This window comes from Prionailurus viverrinus, chromosome D2 (assembly GCF_022837055.1).
Source record: "Prionailurus viverrinus isolate Anna chromosome D2, UM_Priviv_1.0, whole genome shotgun sequence".
In the NCBI taxonomy this organism is placed as follows: domain Eukaryota; kingdom Metazoa; phylum Chordata; class Mammalia; order Carnivora; family Felidae; genus Prionailurus; species Prionailurus viverrinus.
Window position 1 is genome coordinate 16,599,676 of NC_062571.1, and position 23,206 is coordinate 16,622,881.

Consider the following 23,206-nt stretch of genomic DNA (forward strand, 5'->3'; position numbering starts at 1 on the left):
ACCTCTACAGCTAAGAGAAGACGAAGCGGGGCTTCTGGTTCTAAGCACAAACCTCCAGGAAGCCACTCAGATGCCAAACCCTAAAGGAGATAGAGAGTGGGATCCCCCCAACAGACAGGGCTGTCGGCTTGGATGATTTGCACACCGTCACCAAAGAGCAATTGTGGACAAACCAATCTTGCTAAAGAAAGCAAAGCCAAGTTTATGACAATTGAGGCAAGAACTGGGCACTATCTAGACTGGTTTTATGCTTGGCCTCTGCAGTCATCATTCCTACTTCCATGCCTCACATCATACTCTCGTTTTGTCCTAATGACATTGGTGGAGACAAAGGACAGAGGAACCAATTCAGTGCTGGCTGCTTTTCGCACCAGCAAAGAAATCCTAAACAAGCAGGGTAAAGCCAGCTGTGCTACAGATCACAGTGATGTGAGTCACTGAAATGGCGAATTCCCAAAATCTTTCTCCTTCTTCCCCACGACCTCAACCCATTTGCTTCAGAAATGAGCAGTGAACATGGTCACAGGCAGGGGGGACGTTCTAGACCACACGTCACGTCGGTGCAGGGACAGTTAGAACATCAACCACAGTGGACGTCATTGTTCATGCTCTCCTTTTTCCCCTCCCAGCATGTCACAGACCCTGAGCCCCATCTCCCATTTCCGGGCGGCACTCACTCCTTCTGAAGGACTCTGAGGTCCCACACTCGCCCCTCAGCTGACCACAGACATGGGACAAGCACCGACGGGATGAAACCAGTAAAGCATTTCGAGCCTCTGGAGAAAAACTCTAAGCAAGTACCAAATAGTATTATTCTTTTCCTGCCAAGCCCTCCCGGCCCCATTCAAGAATAGAAGGAATTATTGACTTTACTTCCCAGGCGAAGTAGAGATGTAATTAGAGCCCTGGAGGTTTCCCCACAAGGCGTCAGCGGGTCAATTTGCTGGCACTTTGAGGAGATAAAGCATGAAACTTTCTATTCTGTGCCAAGTGCTCCTTTCTCTGGAATTCAAAGTCATTTTTATGAGTGAAACTAGAAAGAAAGAGAGAAAGGCGACAAAACCAGAGGAGAGCCCTCCAGGTTCTCCCGGCAAACCTCTCAGACTCCAGCAGCCCCCTTCCCCTGAGACAGAGCACAGCCCCACAGCTGCCACGAACACTGAGGCAGAAGTGAGTCCGCTCACAGACTGCAAAGGCTGAGTATAAAGAAAAGTCACAATTCTTAAACCCCTGGATAAGCCATGTGAGAAAGGAAATCTCATTCAAATCCTACTTCAACAAATCTCATTACAACAAATTCTCCACCTCAATATCAATCCAACTTCCCTAATGACTTGGCCATTGGTTTATGAGAATTTAGTGATCACCTACTATGTGCCAGTTCATGCACTGTTCCAACTGGGCCCTGCAGTGATCCATTTCCAACAACAGCCGACTGCACATGTCACGTCCAGACAAACTGCTGGACGGTGGCTTTTCACCCCTCTGCGTTCTCTAAAATGCTCTTTCAGATGGCATCCCCCACACCCTCCGAGGCGCGTCTACACTATCACCTTCTCCACAGGGCTGGATCCGCACCCACCCCACCACCAGCAGTAATTTCTCCCCTTTTGGAACTCCCTCTGTTTATATTTTAAGGGACATGTTATGTGTAACTTCACTACCCTTATTGTGTACTGTGCTATTTCCCCTCCCGGGCCATAAAACACCTGAGATGAAAATCCTAAGGACAGTGCTCGGTGGGTCTTTAAAAATGGCCTCATGTCGTCCTTGTAGCCCATCCCTACTCCAGGTGCGGTTCTCTGGACCGCTGCGCAGCATCCTTTGGAAACTTACTAGAAACAGTGTCTCCACTGCAGCCCAGCCCTCCTTGGTCAGAATGTGCATTTTACACATTACGCAGGTGATTCACATGCACGTTAAAGTTTGAGAAGCCCTGTTATATACGATAGATGCCCAGTAGGAATTTTTTTAAGTAATAAGCCACGCGCCACACAAACATCTTCCCTACATGCACCCCGCCCCAGCAGACTGCGGATGAGCTGCGTAAGCCATCTTGAGGTGGTGAGAGTTCTCGGCCCTTGCGCTCACTCTAGCCTGACATCCGGGAGCGGGGAGCGGGGTGGGGGGGGTGGGGGGGGAGGGGGGGGGAGGGGGTTGCATATGCATTCAGCAGCAAGCAACTCACTTGTTCATCACAAAACACTGACTGACTCCCGACCCACTACGTGCCAGGCCCTCTGCACATTTCATCAGAACATTCACCTCTCAACACCCTAAACCAGGCTTGCAAGGTTTGGGAGTTTAAACAGGAGGGGGGAGGTATGTGACTCTCTGTGTTAAGTGCCTCCCAGGGTGCTTGCCCACAGACTCCGGGTGGATCAGGAGGGACAGAGCCCCTGACCAGCCAGCCCCCGCCTCCAGAACTCAGCTGGCGGCTTGCTGCACCACAGCCTGGTCCTCCAGCAAGCAGAGCCCTGCACCGGGGTTTTCTCACACACCAGTACACCTCCCAACCACCCAGAAGGCTTGTGGAACGTGGACGGCCCGGCCTGCCCTCCCAGTTCTCATTGAGGAGACATTCTCATTCTTGACATAGAAACAAGAAAAAAAAATCAGACGGAAACACCAAATAAAGGTGTCTTTGTTCCTTTGGCTTCCTTGATGAGGCGTATCTTATCCAACCTTGTTCCCTTGGGTGTTTCAGAGCTATCTGGAGAAAAGACTAAAGAAGCGAGGCCTTTGTTTAATGAAGCCCGCTGAGAAAACCAAGTCCGGAAAAGTTCACCAGGCCTCGATCAGAAAGAGAGGGCTTGGTTTTCCGCTTGTGTCTTCAGTTTTGTGTGTGAGAGCAGAGCTGTGTGCTAAAGGCCCACGCCAGAGAAAGTTAATTTGGGCAGCAGTTGGGAGCTGCAAACCTAGGCTCCCTTCACAGACAAAACTCAGCAGGGGGCACCCTGGTGCAGGCACCGCTCATGTGCTCTCTGCCCACAGCCTGTGCGGGGTTCATGGGGGCCCTTGTCTCAGACTCGCTCCTCTCTCCCACCTAGCACCCTCACAAAAATCAAGGCCGCCTGTAGAAAGAGCGGGAGAGTTTAGACCTCCACCTGCATTCCCCAATTCCTCCCCCTCCTCCCACCCCGGCGCACTCTAACCCCCACCTCCGTGGTAAATGTACTGACAACACGACACAACACCAGCTCCTGGTGTTTCCAGAATAGGATCTGCCGCCTCCTGTTGGAGATCACTCATCCCACTCCTGTAGTGCCCCGGTGCCAGTGGTCTGTGACGTATTCACTGGGAACACGAGAAAACGGGTCAAGAAGGTTGAAGGTTCAAGCCTCTAGGCTAAGAATCCTTAAGTCTGCATTCTATTTCCAGACCAATCCTGAGTGTGCTGAACCTGGTTATCACCAGGACTATCTACCAAGTTCCTAAGTGTCTGGGGGAACCTGCATGTTAAGTCCTCTCTCTTCCCCAGATGCAGCAGAAATGGCTGTGGCATCTCGCAATCGGCATCCGAAATCTTGAAGATTCTTCCCAGGCCAACCATTCCTGAAATCCTTCCTTTGACCCAGTCTGCTCTGTGTCCATTCAGCTGCCACGTCAGCTGTTTCTGCTGCAGATCCTACTTTGGGACGGTCATGTTAACTGTTTTTTTGTGGCATCTGACCAACTCCTACATCGTCTGGTCTCATGTTACTTTTCCTTTCTAGTATGGATATTTGGGGGCATCTACATGGGAATTTGATACATTTGACCCCTTTGGCACAGCCTGGCATTTCTCAGACTCATCCCATTTTCTCTCTCTGGTCCCGGAGAGTATGAAGTCAAAAAGCTTCTTGGGGACTTATATTTACAGGCATCCCAAGATCAGATAATGCATCCACCTTACTTTTCTATTCCTGCCACATTGCGCAGCACACAATAGGTGTACAACAAATATTTTTTCAATGGATGAATAAATTACAGATATATCACACTCTAAGCAGGCAGATGATGAGTTAATATAACTTCCATTGTGCAAGTACTCTGAGTATTTCTGGATTATCAACAAATTTATAGCCCAATGATTAATGCTCATAAAGTGCTTTGAAGTCCACAAAATAACAGTGCGGTAAAACAGTCAATTGTTATTGAGTGGAGGTGATCACAGGAACAGACCACACAATTCACTGAGGTGTAGAAGGCAGGTATGAATGAGGATGAAAGAGAAATGGTACATCCCAGAGAAAATGAGAAATAATTAATAAAAAATAAAATAAAACTCACCCTTGTCATAATCATCTTCCTCAACTGCTTTTTCTTGAAGTTTCTGAAGCTTTAATCTTAAGGACTTTACCTATGTTGGTTTGAAGGAGGGGGGAGAAATGAAAGCCAAATTACAATAGCACTCAAGCAAACTTATTTTTTTTAAGCCAAGAACATTTAGAAACTATTTCAAAACTGAAATTCTTTATTCTCCTTTAAAAAAAGAACCGCAAATGTACATTTTTCCCATGCCAGATGCATTAGCTTCTCAAAAAAAAAAGTTATATAAAGAGAAAGTGTAATTTGAGTATAAAGTCCACAGAAAGAGTTAGAAAGTTATTTTAAACAAAAACATCACATTGTACCCTTATCTGCAGGAAAAAATGCATAATAAAAAGGAACGCAAATTTCCTGACCTGACTGCTCACTGTTCTCAAAATCACATTAAAATTATGAAGGTAAACACTCTGAGACTGAAAGAGAAGCCAAGAGAAGAACATGAGCTTCCACTCGGCAGGTTGTCCCGCCGGCTGGGTGACAATGACAGGAAGGACTTCACAAAACCCTTCCAGAAAACAGTATCGTCTTATTTAACCCACATGTAGACACACTGATCCCGTCGTTTGTCGGAGAGTTAACAATACATTCATTTTTAAATATTTTTCTTCTCGACAGGAAGCCCAGATATTTTCTGAAGATGGATTCTTGGCCTATCAGTGAATGGATTTGGCCTTGCTCCCTAAAACACACCTTCCTCCCACCCTTGCCTGCCTCACACCTATATGTCCTTCAACACCCAACTCAGGTGTCACCCTCTCCAGCCTGTGTTAAATGTCCTTCCTCTATATTGCCATAGTGACCTGTCCTTGGACCTAGTCATATGACCTTCTTAACAAATATTCACTGAGTGTCTCCTCGGGGTGTCAGCCACCAGTTTGAGGTGTTGAGGGTACAGCACAAAATTCTAAACCGTCTCTCGACACGCATTCTTGTGCAGGAAGACAAAAATTAGCATAATGAGTACGGTTTATGGAGCCTTAGAAAGTGATGAGTGTCGGGAAAGAAGAAAAACCGTAGAACCCAATAAGGGGCATCAAGAATGCTGGCAGGCGGTGGGGCTGCAGTTTTAAATAAGATCTCACTGACATTTGGGCAAAGACTTAAAAGTGGTAAGAGGGGAAACCCTGGGGCTCCTGGAGAAAACATTTCAACAAAGAGAAGAGTCAGAGCAGAGGCTCTTGGCAAAGTGTTGCTGGCCTTGCAAAGTAGATCGCTGAGTCTGGGATGGCCTGATTAAGGGCGGCTGTAGATGATGAGGTCAGAGAGGCGATGGGGAATGCATCATGAAGAGACACGAAGACCAATGAAAAGTTCTGATGCTGAGGGTGATGGGGGGGGGGCACTTGGGGGGTTCTGAGCACAAAGTCCATGACCTGTTTGAGGTTTGAATAGCCTCACACTGACTGCAGTGGAAAAAGGAAGAAGTCGGATGGCCAGGGGAGGCCATGGAAACAGCCCAGGAAGGAGGTGACGATAGCCTGAATGATAGTGGGAACAGTGAAGACCATGAAAAGGGATCTGATCCTGGACACATTCAGAAAATGGCTGTTGGAAGACAGAAAAAATGGGATTTGTTAACAGATCACAGGTAGGAGACGCGAAAGTCAAAATAAGGCTGGGTGTTTGGTCTGAGCTTGCGGGACAAATGGAGTTGCAAGAAATTACCGTAGTACTCAGGACACCACAGTACAGCCATTGTTTTGTTTTGTCTGTGCGCTCCATTCACCCTTGGGCGTCTTGAGGGAAAGAACTATTTTCTAATCATGTAGAAATTGGCAGTGCTCACCCTTGTTTGGTTCTCCACTGCTCTGAGCACATGGAAGGATTACACTTCCTTCCCCACCTTGCTGTGGGTAATGGGGTGTAGCTGCAAGTGTTAGAGGTTACTTTGGCGTTGGGCATTTAATTGCTCTTGTAGGATCCTTACTGCTTTCCTCCTTGTCCCAGGGACTGACTCATACGTTCAGGTAGTACAGGCGGGCTTCCTGAGTGACTCTGCGGAGCGGATCCCCCAATCACCTCTGTGAAACGCGACTTTTAAGCAAGAAACACAACTTTGTCCTGTGAAGACACTGATACTGTGTTGCTGTCTGTTTCTAACCAACTCTAATACAATCCAAAGCCAGACACAAGTAAGTCAGTAAATACTTTCTGAATGAGTGAATGATTACATTAACCCCTTTATCCTTGATTTGCTCCATATTACAAGTGCAAATTTTACCAATAACTCAGTCGTACATATTAGAGATAGAAGAAAGTCTGTATGGGTGGTTCAGCTGCCATATAAAGCGTACCATTGCCATCACCACACCCATGGGGTGGTACTGTTGAACGGTTACTGGAGCTGAAGCAGAAGAACTACAGGAAAGAAAGTCAAAGAAAACTTCATTTATAGCCAACATCCACTTCACTTTGTCCCCTTCAATCAATGATCCCTGTAGGACGCCGAACTGATGCCCCGGGAGATGTCTGAATGTCCATCTTTGCTGGAAGCAGAGGCACTGATGGTCATGTCTCATCCAGCGACACAACCACGTAAGACAGGCGATTTCTCTCCATTTCCTCCAGCTTCCACAAGCTGAGGCGGGGCTAACTTGCAAGGTTCTCTCTTCCCTCCTCTGCACACCCAGTTAGCATTTCCTTTGATCACAATTTTCTCAGCCCCGTGCAATCCCTGGCAGTGTCCCTGGGTGGCTATTTCTAAACAGCATAAAACACACATTCTGTCAATCCTCATTCGTGGTCGTCGTGTTCTATAAAGTCACGGGAAATGCTCAGTTAGCAAATACTAAACCATTGCTTCCAGGAGAAACAAGTGTTGGGCTTCTGAGAGCCTCTGATCACAACATCTTTGTCAACTGATCAAGATGTAACCTTGTTTTATGTGCGCTTCCGTTTAAAGATGCCTTCTTTAATATATATGGCTGGTTCATTAACATAGAACTCATGGCCACCAGCGCTACAGCTCATGCTGGAACAAAGCTCATTCAACACATGTTTCCTCGGTAAGGCACATTGCAGCCTCCTTGCACCTGGGAACGCTGGTCAGCATGGCAGCCCAAAGCTGGTGGGCCATTTTAAACAGGGAAATCATTAGGGTGCCTGGGTGGCTCAGTTGGTTAAGCGTCCAACTTCAGCTCAGGTCATAATCTTGCTGTTTGTGGGTTCGAGCCCCACACTGGGCTCTGTGCTGACAGCTCAGAGCCCGGAGCCTGCTTCAGATTCTGTGTCTCCTTCTCTCTCTGCCCTTCCCCCACTCACAGTCTGTCTTTCTCTCTCTCAAAAATAAATAATAAAACATTAAAAAATTAAAAAAAAAAGATTTTCAGGAGGATGTGATTTACCTGCAGGTAAGACGAGTTTAAAAGAAAGGGACAAACTATCAGTTTCACCAAAACGCAGAGAGCTGAATCGTGTGGACTGCAGAGGAGTCCCTACCAAGGGGAGGTTCTGTTTGTTTGGCTATTTGGGAGGGGGAGAAGCTGGTCATTATAACGGCATTCTACTTTTGCTTCACTTGAGTCAAAGCTTGACTTTTTGAGATGGAGAAATACAGATACGTTGTCAAGATTTGTTAAAAGAGATCTTGGCAATGAAATACTGAAAACTGACCTTTAGAGTTGGAATGATGATGCAAACCTCTTCTTAGTGTCTGTGACCTTGTGATTCGTAAAAGGAAATACATATTTGGTCTTTGTTCACTTCTGACGCAGAACGCCTAAAACCCTAGAAATTTCCTGTGAGGAGGGCAATAAAGTTGTCTTTTGTTATGTTAATCAGGTGACTCTAGGAAGACACCGAAGGCTGAGGGCTGGTTGCCAGGGGAACCAACCACATGACTGGAGAGGAGGGGAACTTACAGCCCCCATCCCCCAACCTCCTGGGAGGAGAGAGGGGCTGGAGGTTGAATCAATCCCAAATGGCCAATGATTTAATCAGTGCTGCCTGTGTAGTGAAGCCTCCCTAAAAATCCGAAGGACCGAGTTGGGAGAAATTCCAGGTTGGTAAACAGGTGGACATGCAGGGAGAGTGGTGTGCCTGGAGAGGGCATGAAACCCCATGTCCTTTCCTCACACCTTGCCTTCCTTCTGGTTGTTACTGAGTTATATCCTCCTATAATACATATATGATCTATTAAGTAAACTGCTTCTCTGAGTTCTGCAAGCCACTCTACAAATTAATCGAACCCAAGGAGAGCGTGGTTGTTGGAGCCTCCTATCCATGGCCAGTGGGTCAGAAGCACGGGTGATGCTCTGAACTTAAATGGCATCTGAAGAAGAGGCAGGTGGTCTTGTGAGACTGAGCCCTTAAGCTGTGGGATCTGATACTATCTCTGGATAGGTGCAGTCAGAATTGCGTTGAGTTACAGGACACCCAGCTGGTGTTGGAAAATTGTTGGTAGGGGCAAACACCCCTCCAAGGCTGGAATTGGTCTTCTTACGCCTTAGCCAGTCAATCCAAAAAAGGTGTCAATTAAGTATCTGTGGCCCTCTTAACAAGATTAATTATTCACTAAAAACAAAAATGACCCAAGCAACCTCTAAGGGCCGGAAAGTATGCCAGGCTTCAGGCACCCAAAACTGTCTAAGAGACATGACCTGTGGTTATAGAGCTCATGGCCGAGTGCAGAACTTGGACCCTCAAGCAAATGATTATCAAATGTGATGAATGCTATAAGGGGCACGTCCAGATTGCTACGGGAGCAAAATGGAAGGAGGGATTCATTTGGTCCAGAGGGGGTAGGAAATGTCTCACAAGGAAGTGGCTTTAAACCCACACCAAGGGGATTACAGGATCTTGGCAGATGGAAAAGTGCAGGAAGGTCATTCCAGGCAGAGAGCAAACTGTAAGCAAAGGCCTGAGGCACAGCTTTCCCTGGTGTCTTCAGGAACAGGAAGCAGCACCAGATGGCTGAGCCAGCAGGAGTGAGGCATGGGGGCAGGCTGGAGCAGGTCGGGAAAGGTCTCAATTATCAGGATATGGGACTTGGCTACCATCCCCAGAAGAGCAATGAGCCACCAAAGGTTTCAAGCCAAGGAATAACACTTTCCCACCAGTGTTCCAGAAGATAACTCTGCTGGCCATCCGGAGGACAACCTGGAGAAGAGAGACACAGGAGGAAGGCAAATCTCTTACAAAACCCAGGTTAAAACTAACAAGGATTTGAACCAGGGCAGAGGCCACGGCCGTGAGAGGCAGGTTAGCTGTAGGACTATGAGGGCTGACCAGATGTGCAGAGCGAGGAGGAGGGGGGTGGTGAAAATGCTTGCAGTTTCTCTCAGGAACTGGATGGAGTTAAACTGGATGGAGTTAAATCTGGATGCTGATTTAATTAAAATCAGCAAGGGACGCCTGGGTGGCTTGGTCGGTTAAGCGTCCGACTTCAGCTCAGGTACGATCTCGCGGTTGGTGAGTTCGAGCCCCGCGTCAGGCTCTGTGCTGATGGCTCAGAGCCTGGAGCCTGTTTCGGATTCTGTGTCTCCCTCTCTCTCTGACCCTCCCCCATTCATGCTCTGTCTCTCTCTGTCTCAAAAATAAATAAACGTTAAAAAAAAGTTTTTAATCAGCAAGTAGGTATCAAGACTGGGGCCCTTTAGAACGGGTTTGGTGGGGAAGACGATGGCATCAGTATTGAACACATCTAACTTGGGATTCTGTGCGTCAGCTGGAAAAGGAGACCTGCGTGCATATCTGGCCTGGCTTCGCGGTCCACCGGAGTTATAAATCAGATGGCTAGGCTGAGGTCCTTGAGGGCTACAACGGGACAAACAGGGACAGGGCCAGGAACATCAGGTCATAGGTAAAGAACTGAAAGTAAATGAGGTGCAGGGCACCTGGGTGGCTTAGTCGGTTAACGGTCCAATTTCTGCTCAGGTCACAATCTCACAGTTCTTGAGTTCAAGCTCCACGTCGGACTCTCTGTTGCCAGCACGGAGCCTGCTTCGGATCCTCTCTCTCCCTTTCTCTCTCTCTGCCCCTCCCCTGCTCTCTCGCTCTCTCTCTCAAAAATAAATACATAAACATTTAAAAAAAAAGAAAAAGAAAAGTAATTGAGGTGCGATTGCCAGAAATGAGTATGACCTTCACACTTTCAGGTATTTCTACCAAATGCCTGATGAGTGGGCCCTCACTTCCTTACGTACATGTACAAATGAATGCACATGTACATATGCACACGTGTGCACACATCACACACACACACCCCCCAGGAGGAAAACACAGCCTTTCAGCAGGAGGAGCCGCACAGCCCAGTGAGTCAGCCTGGGTCTCTCCAGGATCTTTCGGGAGTAGAACAACCCTCTGTACACACTTGTAGGACAACTGGGTGAACAGAACCGTCCTACCGCCAGGGCTCGCGTGCATACAGCCCGTCCTAGTTTCCAAAGCCCTGACATTCTCACCGCAGCCACAGAACACTCCTGTGCAGCGTCACCATCTCTAAATAAGGAAACTGAGAGCCCAAGAGATGTAATGACCAGGAGCGAGGTCTCCTGACTATGGCAGGCGGTTCCCACCGGGGCAGGATGGAATACAGTGAGTACAGTAAATGCAAACGATGCCCGGCATCTTCCCCCAACATGGGGCATCGCTGTCTTTATGCCGCTCCCCCCCCCCCACACACCAGCCAGTTCCAGCTCCCCAGCCCCCCGGGGCCCCTGTTTCAAAGCAGAGCTGGGCAGAGCTAACCACACATCCGTCAGGCCAGGAATTGCAGAGGAACGTACAGCCCAAGAGAGAGCGAATCTGAGCATCCACGTGACAGAGAAGATGAGAACGAGAACAGATTTGTGTTCAAACTGAAAGAGAAGAAACAGGAGTGCAGCAACATCTTTTTGCAGCCAGTTACCAAAGGGGTCCAGGCTTGTGACAATCACGGGCCCCAGCGGCCAGAAGACACCAACCTCCAGCTGCCTCTGGTCACTCAGCAGGCAGTCCAGCAGCACAGGCTCGCACCTCCTGAGTAGTGTTTCCCAACAGGGAGCATCCCCCACGCCGCTGCCCTCTGACCACGAGGGGACCAGGGGACAGGAGGAGGCAGTGTCCACGTCCGGTAAAGAACGCATCTCACACTCCAGCCGGGGGCTGCCTGCTGCCATCTGGGCAGGGTCGGCCAGGCTCTGAGCAGCCTTGACGTTGAAGTGGGGAGAGAGAAGTCGAGGGTGTGCGTGGGGACTGTCCAAGCTGGCGTCCTTGGCTTCCGTCTCCACGGGGCTCTGACAAGGGGCCTCAGCATCTCTGGACGGCGGGCAGCCTTCCGCTTCCCCACGTTCCCCAGCAGAGCTGAGCGAGAGCTGTATGAAGCTAAAGCTGGAGGTGAAGCCATCCTGAGAGCCGGCCGGGGCAGAGGGGACCCTGGGGCCACTTTCAAGGTTGCACCTGCTGCCATTCCCCTCCTCTGAGGACAGACAGCCTTTTGTCCAGGTGCCCTTTGCTCTTTCACCTCTGGCAGCTTCCCGGCCAGGGCCTGGGGCCTCAGAACTGTCCATGGGTGGGAGCGCCCCCTGCCACCCAGTGTCCCCAGGGCCACACGACGTGGTGAGCCTGGCAGGTAGTTTGGTGTCAGCTCTGAGCTGAATCCCAAAGAGCCCCGAGGGTCCCCTCACAGCGGTCAGAGCCAGGCCTGGGTGGCCCACAATGGTCAGAGACGAGGCTGCTGGGCTCCCAACAGAGGGGCCTCGCCACTGGCCTCCAAGTTCAAGGCCACAGTGTCTGGCCCTGGACTCAGACTGGAGGGACTCCTCCCCGCACACCGCTCCCTGGGCCCGTAACGGAGTGGCCACTGCTGGGTAGAGAAACCCGATCTGGGGCCCAGCTGTGCCTCTCATGTAGCCCGGCCTCCGTGCCAGTCGCCTCCTCCGAAAAGACGCTGCAGGTGGTAAGCAATCCCGGCTGCCTGGAAGGAAGAGAGAAAACAGCACCATAAACATGCAAATCTCACTGGCTCAGCTGGAACTGCATTTGGAGAGCATCCTAGGTTTAGAGGTCACCGCTCTGTGCATCTGTCAAAGAAGATGCTGGCTCAGTGGTCACGGGGCCAACCCGGGACGAAAATTCTGATGATTCCCTCCAAGTGCTTGCCTCGAACATGCAGAAGCAACACAGCATCTCAGCTCTTCTGTTTGGCAGAGCAGCTGGCGTTGCTTTGAGTTATGCCAGCACGTCAGCAGGCCCAGTGGAGACACAACCTCGGCGGCTCCTTCAGAACCCCTCCGGCATCTTGCCTGTTGGGCTTTTAGGCACATCAGCACTTTTATCCCAGAGTGGGCCTGGAAAGCAAGCGATTGGAAAGCAAATGCCAGCACACTCCTCAAAGTGAGATCCGATCACTTATTCTAGCTACTTATTGAACATTATGTGAGTTTTCACTATCTGAGTTGTCCATGTCCCCCGTGCCTCTGGACCATGGAGAGCCAGCTGGGACACAGCTTATCCCCATCAGTTCCTCTCATACAGTGGATCACAGGAGGCCCTGCCTGACATGCTCTACAAACCAGCTCTGCAAAAGGAACAGAAACGGTAAAAAATGCTAACACCTCACAGGCGGGATCGTAGACCAGCTGAGAACATAGACTCAGGCACCTCACTGCCTGGCTCAAAACCTGGATGTGCCTTTGCTGTCTGTGACCTTCCACAAGTTACTTAACCTCTCTGTGCCTCAGTTGGCTTATCAGGAAAATGGAGATATTAATAGTACCTGTCTCATCACAGGGTGCTTTGTGAGCATTTAACTAAATGAGTTACTATGTCGAGACAGCCTAGAACAGCGCTTGCCACTGGTAGTAAGTATGATAAAGGGCTACTTATTATTTTTACATTGCATAGGATGTTGTTACTCATAATAAGTACATCATCCACATTCATTTCACTTGCTCCCTACCAAAATCCTGTGAATCAACCAAACCAGGAATTATAACTTTCTTTTTACAGTTAAGCACACTGACACACGGAGAAATGGATATTCCAGAAACTTCTGCAAGTGACTGAGTGGCCAATGTCAAAGTCTCCCGATTCTCCAGGCCCACACGGTGCTGTCATCGGGCTCTCTGCCACAGCATGAATAAGATGAGATGGAAAGCATACAGGTAACACCAGGCAGTACTTGAGCACAGTTGTAGGTATACTACAGTCTGTGGTGAGGTGAAACACAGCTTCACACCAGGCCCACGCATCCTGCTCTGCCCCCAGAGCATGGACAGGTCCAGGATCTTTGTCATGGTAAATGGAAAGTGCTAGGCATTTAGGCTCTCCCTGTTTTATGATTGTGGCACACACCAGTCTTCGGAATGGGTGTCAGTGATAATCCCTGGGGACATGAGCGCAATGACCCATGGGCCACCTGTTCCCTGAATTTGAGCATCAAAGGACAAGAGAGCCCAAGACGTGTTCAGCCAGTGTCTTCTCTTGCCAACCGGGCGTGCCAACTGTCTGGTCCAGGGGAAGGGCTAATACCACCCGTGTCCATAGGATTCTGGAAGCTGGCAGTGAAGGGAGGAATGTAAGGGCTATGAGGGTGGGAGAGGAAGTCAGGGTAAAGGAAGGAAGTATGTAACATACAACCCTAGGAACGTGATACCATTTTCATTTTATAAATAATAAAATTAAAGCTCAGAATTTTAATTTGCCCCAGAACTCCCAGATCATAGCTTACCAAAGCCTGTTTTGCTCATTATGAGACAATAAACCAGCACAATGCCCTGCATTTAAGTTGCTTGATAAAAGGCGAATGAATTAATGGATGCATGGATGAAGGGAGGGAGGGATGCATGAACGAAGGCCTATCTGGTTCTAAAACACATGCTCTTCCTATACCCTTTGCCTCCAAGTATATCACTTAGGATGAGAACTTGAAATGACAGGAAGTCAGAAGAAAGATTGACTTTCTTTTTCTTGACAGAGGGCATGCAAAGTTGGAATCAGTAGAAATGGACATGATGAAAATGTACAGAAAATGTTTAGAAGGAATCATTAATAGGCCAAATTGGACCACCCATTCTGATGGTTACTATCAAAAAAAAAAAGAAAGAAAAAAGAAAAAGAAAAAGAAAAAGAAAGAACACCAACAGGGATTAAGGAGGGCACTTGTGATGGGCACTGGGTCATGTATGGAAGTATTAAATCACTATATTGTATACCTGAGACTAATATTACACTGTAGGTTAACTAACTGGAATTTAAATTAAAACTTAAAAAAAATTACGACTTTGAAAATGATTTTTAAAAATCAGAAAATAACAAATGTTGATTAGAATGTAGAAAAACTGCACCTAGCGTGTGCTGTTGGTGGGAATGTAAAATGTTTTCAGTGCAGCTGAAAATAACATGGCAGTTCCTCAAAAAGTTAAAAATAGAATTACTACATGGTCCAGAAATTCCACTTCTCATTATCTGTCCACAAGAATTGAAAGCAGAGTCGCAAAGAGATATCTGTACAGCCATGTTCGTAGCAGCATGGTTCACAACAGCCAAAGGTAGAAGCAACCTAAGTATTGACGAATGCACAAACAAAATGTGGTCAATTCATACAATGGAATAGTATTCAGCCTTAAAAAGGGAAGAGGTTCGGGGCGCCTGGGTGGCGCAGTCGGTTAAGCGTCCGACTTCAGCCAGGTCACGATCTCGCGGTCCGGGAGTTCAAGCCCCGGGAGTTCGAGCCCCGCGTCGGGCTCTGGGCTGATGGCTCAGAGCCTGGAGCCTGTTTCCGATTCTGTGTCTCCCTCTCTCTCTGCCCCTCCCCCGTTCATGCTCTGTCTCTCTCTGTCCCAAAAATAAATAAACGTTGAAAAAAAAAATTTTTAAAAAGGGAAGAGGTTCTGACACAGGCTATACAACTTGGATGAACCTTGAGGCCATCATGCTAAATGAAATAAGCCAGTCACAAAAGGACAAATACTAAATACTGCATTTACATACATATATACATTTATATACGGTGTCTAGAGCAGTCAAATTCCCAGAGATAGAGAGTAGAATGGTGGTGGCCAGGGGCTGGGGAAGAGGGAGTTGGTGTTTCCTGGGGACAGAGTTTCAGTCTGGAAGACAAAAAAGTTCTAGAGGCAGATGGGGCTATAGTTGCCCAACAATGTGAATGCCATTGAATTATACACTTAATAAAAATGGCTAAGAGGGTAGGGGCGCCTGGGTAGCTCAGTTGGTTAAGCCTCTGACTTCAGCTCAGGTCATGATCTCATGGTTTGTGAGTTCAAGCCCCATGTCAGGCTCTCTGCTGTCAAGGTGGAGCCTACTTCAGATCCTCTGTCCCCTTCTCTCTCTGCTCATGCTCCCCAGCTCATGCTCTTTCTCTCTCTCTCTCTCTCTCTCTCTCTCTCTCTCTCTCTCTCTCTCAAAAATAAACATTTTTAAAAAATGGCTAAGAGGGTAAATTTTATGTTGTATGTATTTATCCCAATTAAAATTTTTTTAAACGTTTAAAGAGGTCAAATTGGATCACCATGCTATGTGGCCCAAAGGGCCTCCCATTCTCTCCCTCAGGGGTGTCACCATCTGAGGATGTCCCCTGCATGTTAGGGCCCCAATCACAAGAAGAAGAGGATTCATGGGGCCGTGGGAGCTCAGGAGGGAGCAGGGGTTGGCTAAAAAGAGGGGCTAACTCTCATATGCCCATACAGTGAATCCCAAAGGCAGTAGGGAGAACACTGAATTCTGGCTCCAATTACCAACAGAAAACAACTCAGCAATTTCTTACCTTGAGAAAGGAGTCCTGTGATACCTATATTGTCTTCTGGTTTAAAAAGACTTTTAACTATTTTTTTTTTAATGCAAGGTAATTGTCTCCCAGATAACCCTTCTAAAGTCGAAACAGCGATGCCAAGGGGAAAATAATTTCTTTGAAATGTCATTTCTTTTACAGCTAGATGAGCCTTTTCTAAAGCTACTCAACCGAGGGTTCTGAAATCCCCCTAAGCCAGGTTACAGATGCTGCACAAAGCAGCTACCGGATGGGAACCCACGTTCCTACTGGGTTCTGGTGAGATGTCAGGGGGCCACCGTGCTGCATGAACAACAAGCCAAGAAGACCAGACATGAGAAAAATGCTCACCAAATGTGGGTATGAGAGAGGAGGGCCTGGTATGTGGATGGCCCAGCTCCTGCACCCACCGGACCACTCATACATCCCATCTCCCAGCGTGGGCCTTCTCAGAGGGCAGCCCAAGAGGCAGGGACCACCACATTCTATGAACCCTAACCCTCAGGAGAGCCGGATCTGGAGGGCACTTCTGGAATGAGCTAGAAGGATTAGAAGAAACCCACATTGGGCAGATGGCAGCTCTGAAACTTCTAGAAAAGACCCCCAGTTCCCTGTATGCGAAGTCCCCTTTTTCCACTTTTTTTTTTTTTTCAATTTTTATTTTTTGAAGAAATGTATGATGTCCCCTCTGGCGAGAAATCAATGATTACCATATATCCAGGCTGAGATACTACATCTTAGATTTGTTCAAACCCAAGCCATCCATCATGCCCTGCCTGCAGTTAAGGAAGGGTTGTGACACATTCAGACCTTGGAGGACAACATTCGTTCCCAACACCTAACTTCAGGGTGGAGCGGGCAGGAAGTAAAACACGGTAAGGTGCAGGGAGGCCCGAAGTGCACTCAGGCTTTGAGAGCTGGCCAGGGAAACTAGCTGTGCCTTCTGTTCTTTCACCCAGAGATGGCTGCATTCTGCCCGTCTGGCCCTGGACAGGCTGAGGAGGGAGAGGTGCCTCACGTGGCCTTCTCCGTCCCTCACAGCCTCCCACTCCATAGTAGACGCTGGGGGGAGGAACATAGACCTGCCGGTCCCTGGTTGTGCAGAACCCCCAACTCCACCCCACCTCCAGCCCAGTAAGCTCTGGGATTGGAAGCAAGTGAAAGACAAGAGCTTAGAATAGACCCAGGTGTCAGAAGGCCTCTACACACAGTCCAAATAAGGTGTCTGGAAACATGAGCTTATCTAACTTACGGGGAAAACTGGGGGAAACCTAGGTTAGTCAACCAGTCAGATCAGAGAGAGTCCTATCTACCTGTCTCTAGTGCTTTCCTTCTTCCGGACAAATCCTTCCCACCCTTCAGCCTCCAACGCCCTTCCCCATCAGCTCCCTTGTCCTGATCACCCAGTTCACAGGGCTTCAACAACGGTCCACATCACTCCTGCCCCTCTACTAACTAACACCCAGCACTGCTTGCTATTTACTTCAGTGTATATAAACCGTTCCCCTCTTATGCTCTATATAAGCTTCCTGATACCCTTACAATTCCCTAAAAATCCTAGTATACAGAGAAGGCATTCCAATACACATTGGCCAGATAATATTTATTTTTAAATAGGAAATCTAAAATATGTAATTTAAGAAAACACGATACATGTGAATTTACTTGGAAGAACTTAAAACCAAGACCCAAAGTTCAAATCTACATGAAGTGCCCATGTGGGCTTGGGTGACTCACCAATGATTTGATGATCCCAGGGCCTTGTGGGGAAAGTATGTCTGTCTCCCAAAGAAGAAATATGGGCACTCGGGGCCACTGCTGAGAACGCAGAGAATAGTTAGAGAAGAATGGACACATAAGACTTTACAAAACACGACTTGGATAGAAATGTACAGTGTGGAAGCATAAATGAATGTATTCTTCTCGTGGAAAGAATTTTAATCCTATTTGTCATGGCTGAGGCCGAAGTCTTTTCTAAAACATTCAGGTTAACCAAAGATTCTGAATCGTAAAGAAACCACACATCCCTGTGGATTAGCTTGTTTTCAAAGAATCAGAATCCAATCATATACACACTAAAACACAAACACTCTGCTGAGCACGAGTTCATCTTTCTTCGATAGTTCAGAGAGCACTTGAGCATTCGGAAGTGGCTTCGGGTTGTTGTGAGAAGCTTCTAGCAAGCAGGGCGAGTCCTAGTGTGGAATAAATCAACATTTATGGCGCTTCCATTTTAACTGTGCAATCCGTTTTAATACAACAATTCCTTATTGAACGCTAGATTCTGTGTGGGATGCGGACGTGAGCAAGACGGCACCCCCGCCCCCAGCTGTTCGTGACCTAACAGCTTGCAAGGGATGTAAGCCATGTCCCAGGACGGGATGTTATGCTTCCATCACGGAAGAGGGAGAACTCAATCTGACATTAGATGAATGGGGTAATCTAGTTGGCTTTGTTGGTTTACCTCACAGTTCTTTGCCCTTCAGCAGAGACTCTATGAACTCCAGAATACTCCTGAATTCGTGTCACCCCAAACAAACATCTCTTGGGACTGGCGAGAAGAAGGGTGATTTAGAGGCCTCTGGGACACAGGGCAACTCTAAGGAGCAGGTCTGTGCTGTGGTCTGAGACCTTCTTCCTCCCACCTCCCTTGCAGCTCCCCTGCCTGCTCCTGCTCCCCTCCTTTAAAAAAAAAAAGTGTGTTTATTTTGAGAGAGCGCATGAGCAGAGGAGGGGCAGAGAGAGAGGAGGAGAGAATCCCAAGCAGGCTCGCACTGTCAGTGCAGAGCCCAACGTGGGGCTCGAACCTGCAAACCATGAGATCATGACCTGAGTGGAAATCAAGAGTCAGACACTTGGGGCACCTGGGTGGCTCAGTGGGTTAAGCGTCAGACTTCAGCTCAGGTCATGATCTTGGGGTCTGTGCGTTCAAGTCCCATGTCCAGCTCTGTGCTGACAGCTCAGAGCCTGGAGCCTGCTTTGGATTCTGTGTCTCCCTCTCTCTCCGCCCCTCCCCACTCATGCTCTGTTTCTCTCTATCTCTCAAAAATAAGTAAACATTTAAAACAAAAAAATTTTTAAAGAGTCAGATGCTTAGCCAACTGGGCTACCCAGGCGCTCCTCCCCTCCTTTACCCTGCACAGACGGGCAGCTCCCTCACCCAACCTCCTGCATGTCTCACTCTGTCTTGATGTCCACCTCTCAGAGAACCCAAACCCCACCCTAGAGAAAACACAGCACGCAGGCACACATGGCCCTGTCTGCTTGTGGTTTGCCATCTTTGGGGGAGCAGAGAGAGGAATCAAACATGCACACAGGTAGGTCTGGCGGCGGGGGGATGGACAGGTCCATGGTGCTGAGCCATGGTGCTGAATGGGGCACCTGGCTTCGTCTGGCAGGGTCTCTGAGTGACATCTGGCTGAGCTTGACAGATGAGCAAGAGGTGTAGAGGTCACGAGGGACGCTGCAGGGAAGAGCCAGAGAGGAAGGAACAAGGCCAGCTGGTGGCGTGGTGTGGAGGACGCTGCTGATGGGCAGGGGCGGGACGGGGCTGGACGCCGCTGTGTGTCCTGGCCACATCCAGCCTGGGCCTTTGCCTGGAGAGGGATGGACGGTCTTTGAACGACCTGAAGCAGGGGAGGGGCATGATCAGATCTGCACGTTTTGACAGATCACTCTGTGGAGAAGGGACCACACGGAAGCGAGAGAGGCCACCAGGAGAACAGTTAGAGGACACCACACAGGAATGCCTGGGTGGCTGAGTCAGTTAAGCAACCAAATCTTGGTTTGGGCTCAGGTCATGACCTTGAGGTTTGTGAGTTCGAGCCCCAAGTCAGGCTCTGTGCTGTCAGCACAGTCTCCCACCCTCCACCCCCCCCTTCCCCAAGCAGTGTGTAGACACACAAATGATCGGGGGCCAAGCGAGTGCTCTTGTCAATGAATTCTCCCAGCAAAGTTATCACCACAGGCTTGGTGACATGTTGTTTTTCACAAGCTGACACTCTCCATCCCTTTGAAAGACAGATTGTTTTCCTAGATGGGATTGTTCACCAGCTGCTCGTGGTGAGCACAGCCACTTCACCGTGATCTAGAATTTCCATAATCTTCAAAGCCACACGCACTGCGGGTACAGACAGGTCTGCAGGGCACGGCCCTCGCAGCCAGCCGCTGGGAGTTTGTGACAGCAAGGCTCTGTCTGGTTTCCTATCGGCCTCGTGGTCACCCAGATGCCAGCGTTTGGACTCCCAAGCTGCAGACATCACTTCCTATAACAGCCTCACAGTCCAAAGGGACAGGTTCCACCCAGAATTGTGGCGTAACTGGCAAGAATGTCAGCCCTGACTGAGTCAAGGAAACTGACAAGATGGCACTGCCTGGAACACAGGAGACAGGTATGTGCTACAAGTACGAAAATGAGCAGAAGAATGATAGACACAGCACAAGCTGGCTGGGGGAGGGCACATGATTCGAGAGGGACTTCAAGGGTAACGTTCCATCGCTCAAGCGGGTGGTAGTCACGTGGGCGCCAACAATATATGCAACCTACGAATAACGGAATTTTTATAACTGTGAGGTAGTCTGTAATGCGTTTTCAGTGCCACAGTCCCTGCCCTCAAGGGGCTCACAGCTCGGTGGACAAGGCAGAAACGTCAACAAGCAGATGCAGAATGGGCCAGAAGCAATCCTACCACAGGAGGGAGGGAAGGGCCTCGTGGAGGAGCTGACCCTGCAGCTGAACTGAAAGACTGAGGCTACGGAGGCCATAAAGGAGGTGAGGTCACCGTCAGTGGAGGGAAGGAATGGAGGTAACAGCTCAAAGAAGTTCAAAATGTCTGGGGCCCAGGCAGGCGTGGCCCCTGTGGAGAAGGAGGCAGACAGCAGGCTGTGAGGAGCCCAGGTGGCAGACAGGTGGGGCTGGAGCCCAAGGCAGGGCCCTGTGCTGGAGAGAAGAGAGGGGAAGCACAGTTGGCTGGTGGAAATCCATCAGAGCCCGTGATGCCACCTAAGGAAGAATTCTGGAAAAAGAGGAAGCTGGGGGAAAGAAGTGACTGGAAATGACTGAGGGTAACCATGGGGGCTCCAGGACGTGTGGGCTGTGGGATATCGGTCTTGCCACGTGCAGCCCGATGCGTCTGGCACCATTCTTGGTGTGTGGACACTAGTCACCTCTTGTCCTCAGTTTTAGCTCTCCAGTGGAAACACTGAATGGTCCCCAAACTTGGCTGCCCAGCAGAGTCACTGGGGTATCCTTCCAAAATTCCAAAGTCCCAGGCTGATGAAATCACAATGTTGAGGCATGAGACTCAGTGCCCCCAGTGGGATTCCAGTGGGAAACCAGGCCTGGGAACCTCTGCTCTAGGAGAAAGTCCTATTTAACATCCTGGTGTGCTCAGAATCCAAGTGCGTCATAAACAACGTTCGCCACACCACAGAGAATGTTGCTTCGCAGAATCTTCTCTTTCCCTTCAACTTGTTTTTTCTTGAAATGTGGCTGTTAGCTGTGAGCCTCTACACGTGGACAAAGTGTGGCTTGAAGTTAAAATATGTCCCCATACATCTAAATCTTCTAGCCTGGATAAGGCTCCCACTTTCAGTCAAACAGTGGGAGTCCTGGGCCCCACAACATGCTCTCCCACGAGGAAGGGGCCAGGAGGCAAGCAGCTGCTGTGAGCAGTCTCACTTCCCTAAGGTGCAGGGAGGGGAACGGGGGCCAAACAGCAGGTCAAAATTCAGCCCGCTCTGGAGTGTAAGGGCCAAAACCCACGCATGCGACATGCAGTGTGGATTCTGGACTAGATCCTGCAACAAAGAAAGGATATTGGTGGAAAATCTGATTTACATCTGTAGTTTAGTTCCCTGTACCAGTGTCCATTTCTGAGATGTAATAACTGTGCCATGATTGTACAAGCTGTTAGCGTTAGGGGAAACTGAGGAAAAAGAACCCTGTCATGTCTTTGCAACTCTTCTATAAATCTGTAAGTATTCCAAAATTAAAAAAAAAAAAAACTTATTTAAAAAACAGGTACACATGTGTGCACACACGGTTTACGGACCTGTACCTTGCACTAGGAAAGGTTATGGACTCTGGAGACAGACTGCTGGAGTTTAAAATGTAGCTGTCCCAGTTCTCGGTGAATGCTGTTCACCAGCCTCTCTGCTTGCATTGTCTTGTTCCTTAAAGGGGGCTCTAGTTCATGGAATTGCTGGAGAGATAGATAAGATTATGAACTTCACTGCCCTATACCATGCCTGGCACAGAGTAACCATTCAAAAGCTGTTTTTATTTTCAATTCAGGAATAAAGGCAAGAATATCATCCTGAAGCAAAGACACCTGGACATGGGCACCTGGAGGCAGAGTTCAAGGCAAATCTAAAGCAAAGCAGCCTCAGGCCTGACTCTAAGCCTTTTTCTGTACTGTTAGTAGACTCCTAGAGGCCAATAGCGATCTGTTCTTTCTCTGTCTCTTCCTGTGTGTGTGTCTCTCTCTCTGTCCTTCCCTGTCTCTCTGTCTTTCTCTTTCTCTTCTCTCTCTGTCTGTCTCTCTCCCTCTCTCATGCACACGCGCACACACACACACACACACACACACACACACACACACACACCATCCAGCACAAAGTCACAACCTATACTCTCTTGCCGACCAATACCTTCCTACCTCTCTGATCCACTTTTCTGTGTTCTGTTTTCTTTTCTTTCTATGCCTGGATTTACTTCCTCCAGCTGAAGCAAGTAGTTGAGGAATTTAGCAGCAAGAGATTCACAGACCACGTGAAAGCATTTGCTCTGAAGTCACTGAACAACCTCTCTCCACAGTGCTATTAATTCTTATAAACGATTGTCTTTTTCTTTTCATGTAAAGTGCTACTCAAAACTCTGATCGCCATCTGAACCCCCCTCAAGAGTGCTGCTAGCTACAGATGGGTGTCTCTAATGAATTTTTTAACTGCTGCCCTAATAAAATATGGATGAACCAGAAGGAGCCCTCTTTGTAGCTGTTATTTCAAAACAACCAAACAACTTAAGTTCCTGCTCTTAGTCGTGCAGCAAAGAGTTGCAAGCTCTCACATGCACCCTAGCAAAAGATCGCTTTTTTTCATGCTAGTCCATCTGCAAAGTTCACAGTTACCTTTTTAATGCCATATTTTATGCATGGGGCTTATTTTCATGGCTTTCTAAATGCCCCG

General features: G+C 48.6%; 1 protein-coding gene and 1 long non-coding RNA gene across 7 annotated transcripts in view; one reads left to right on the forward strand and one right to left on the reverse strand.

Moving 5' to 3' along the window:
• The window catches only part of DISC1 (DISC1 scaffold protein), a 355,839-nt gene that overhangs the window by 295,004 nt on the left and 37,629 nt on the right, over nucleotides 1–23,206 (reverse strand). For 4 of the 5 annotated variants that reach the window (XM_047825520.1, XM_047825518.1, XM_047825521.1 and 1 more), the window contains exons 2-4: nucleotides 17,756–17,836; nucleotides 11,214–12,205; nucleotides 4,273–4,342 (exon numbers count right to left, since the gene is read on the reverse strand). In XM_047825520.1, the coding sequence (XP_047681476.1) occupies nucleotides 4,273–4,342; nucleotides 11,214–12,205; nucleotides 17,756–17,836 (1,143 nt within the window). The remainder of the gene's footprint in view (nucleotides 1–4,272; nucleotides 4,343–11,213; nucleotides 12,206–17,755; nucleotides 17,837–23,206) is intronic. The other variant, XM_047825519.1, reaches the window with a different exon arrangement.
• LOC125147957 (uncharacterized) lies at nucleotides 5,711–14,371 on the forward strand. 2 transcript variants are annotated; one of them, XR_007145358.1, is made up of 3 exons: nucleotides 5,711–5,899; nucleotides 6,259–6,443; nucleotides 13,240–14,371. It is a non-coding gene; the product is annotated as an uncharacterized LOC125147957 (long non-coding RNA). The 2 variants fall into 2 exon arrangements; XR_007145357.1 differs by lacking the exon at nucleotides 13,240–14,371 and adding an exon at nucleotides 6,753–7,404.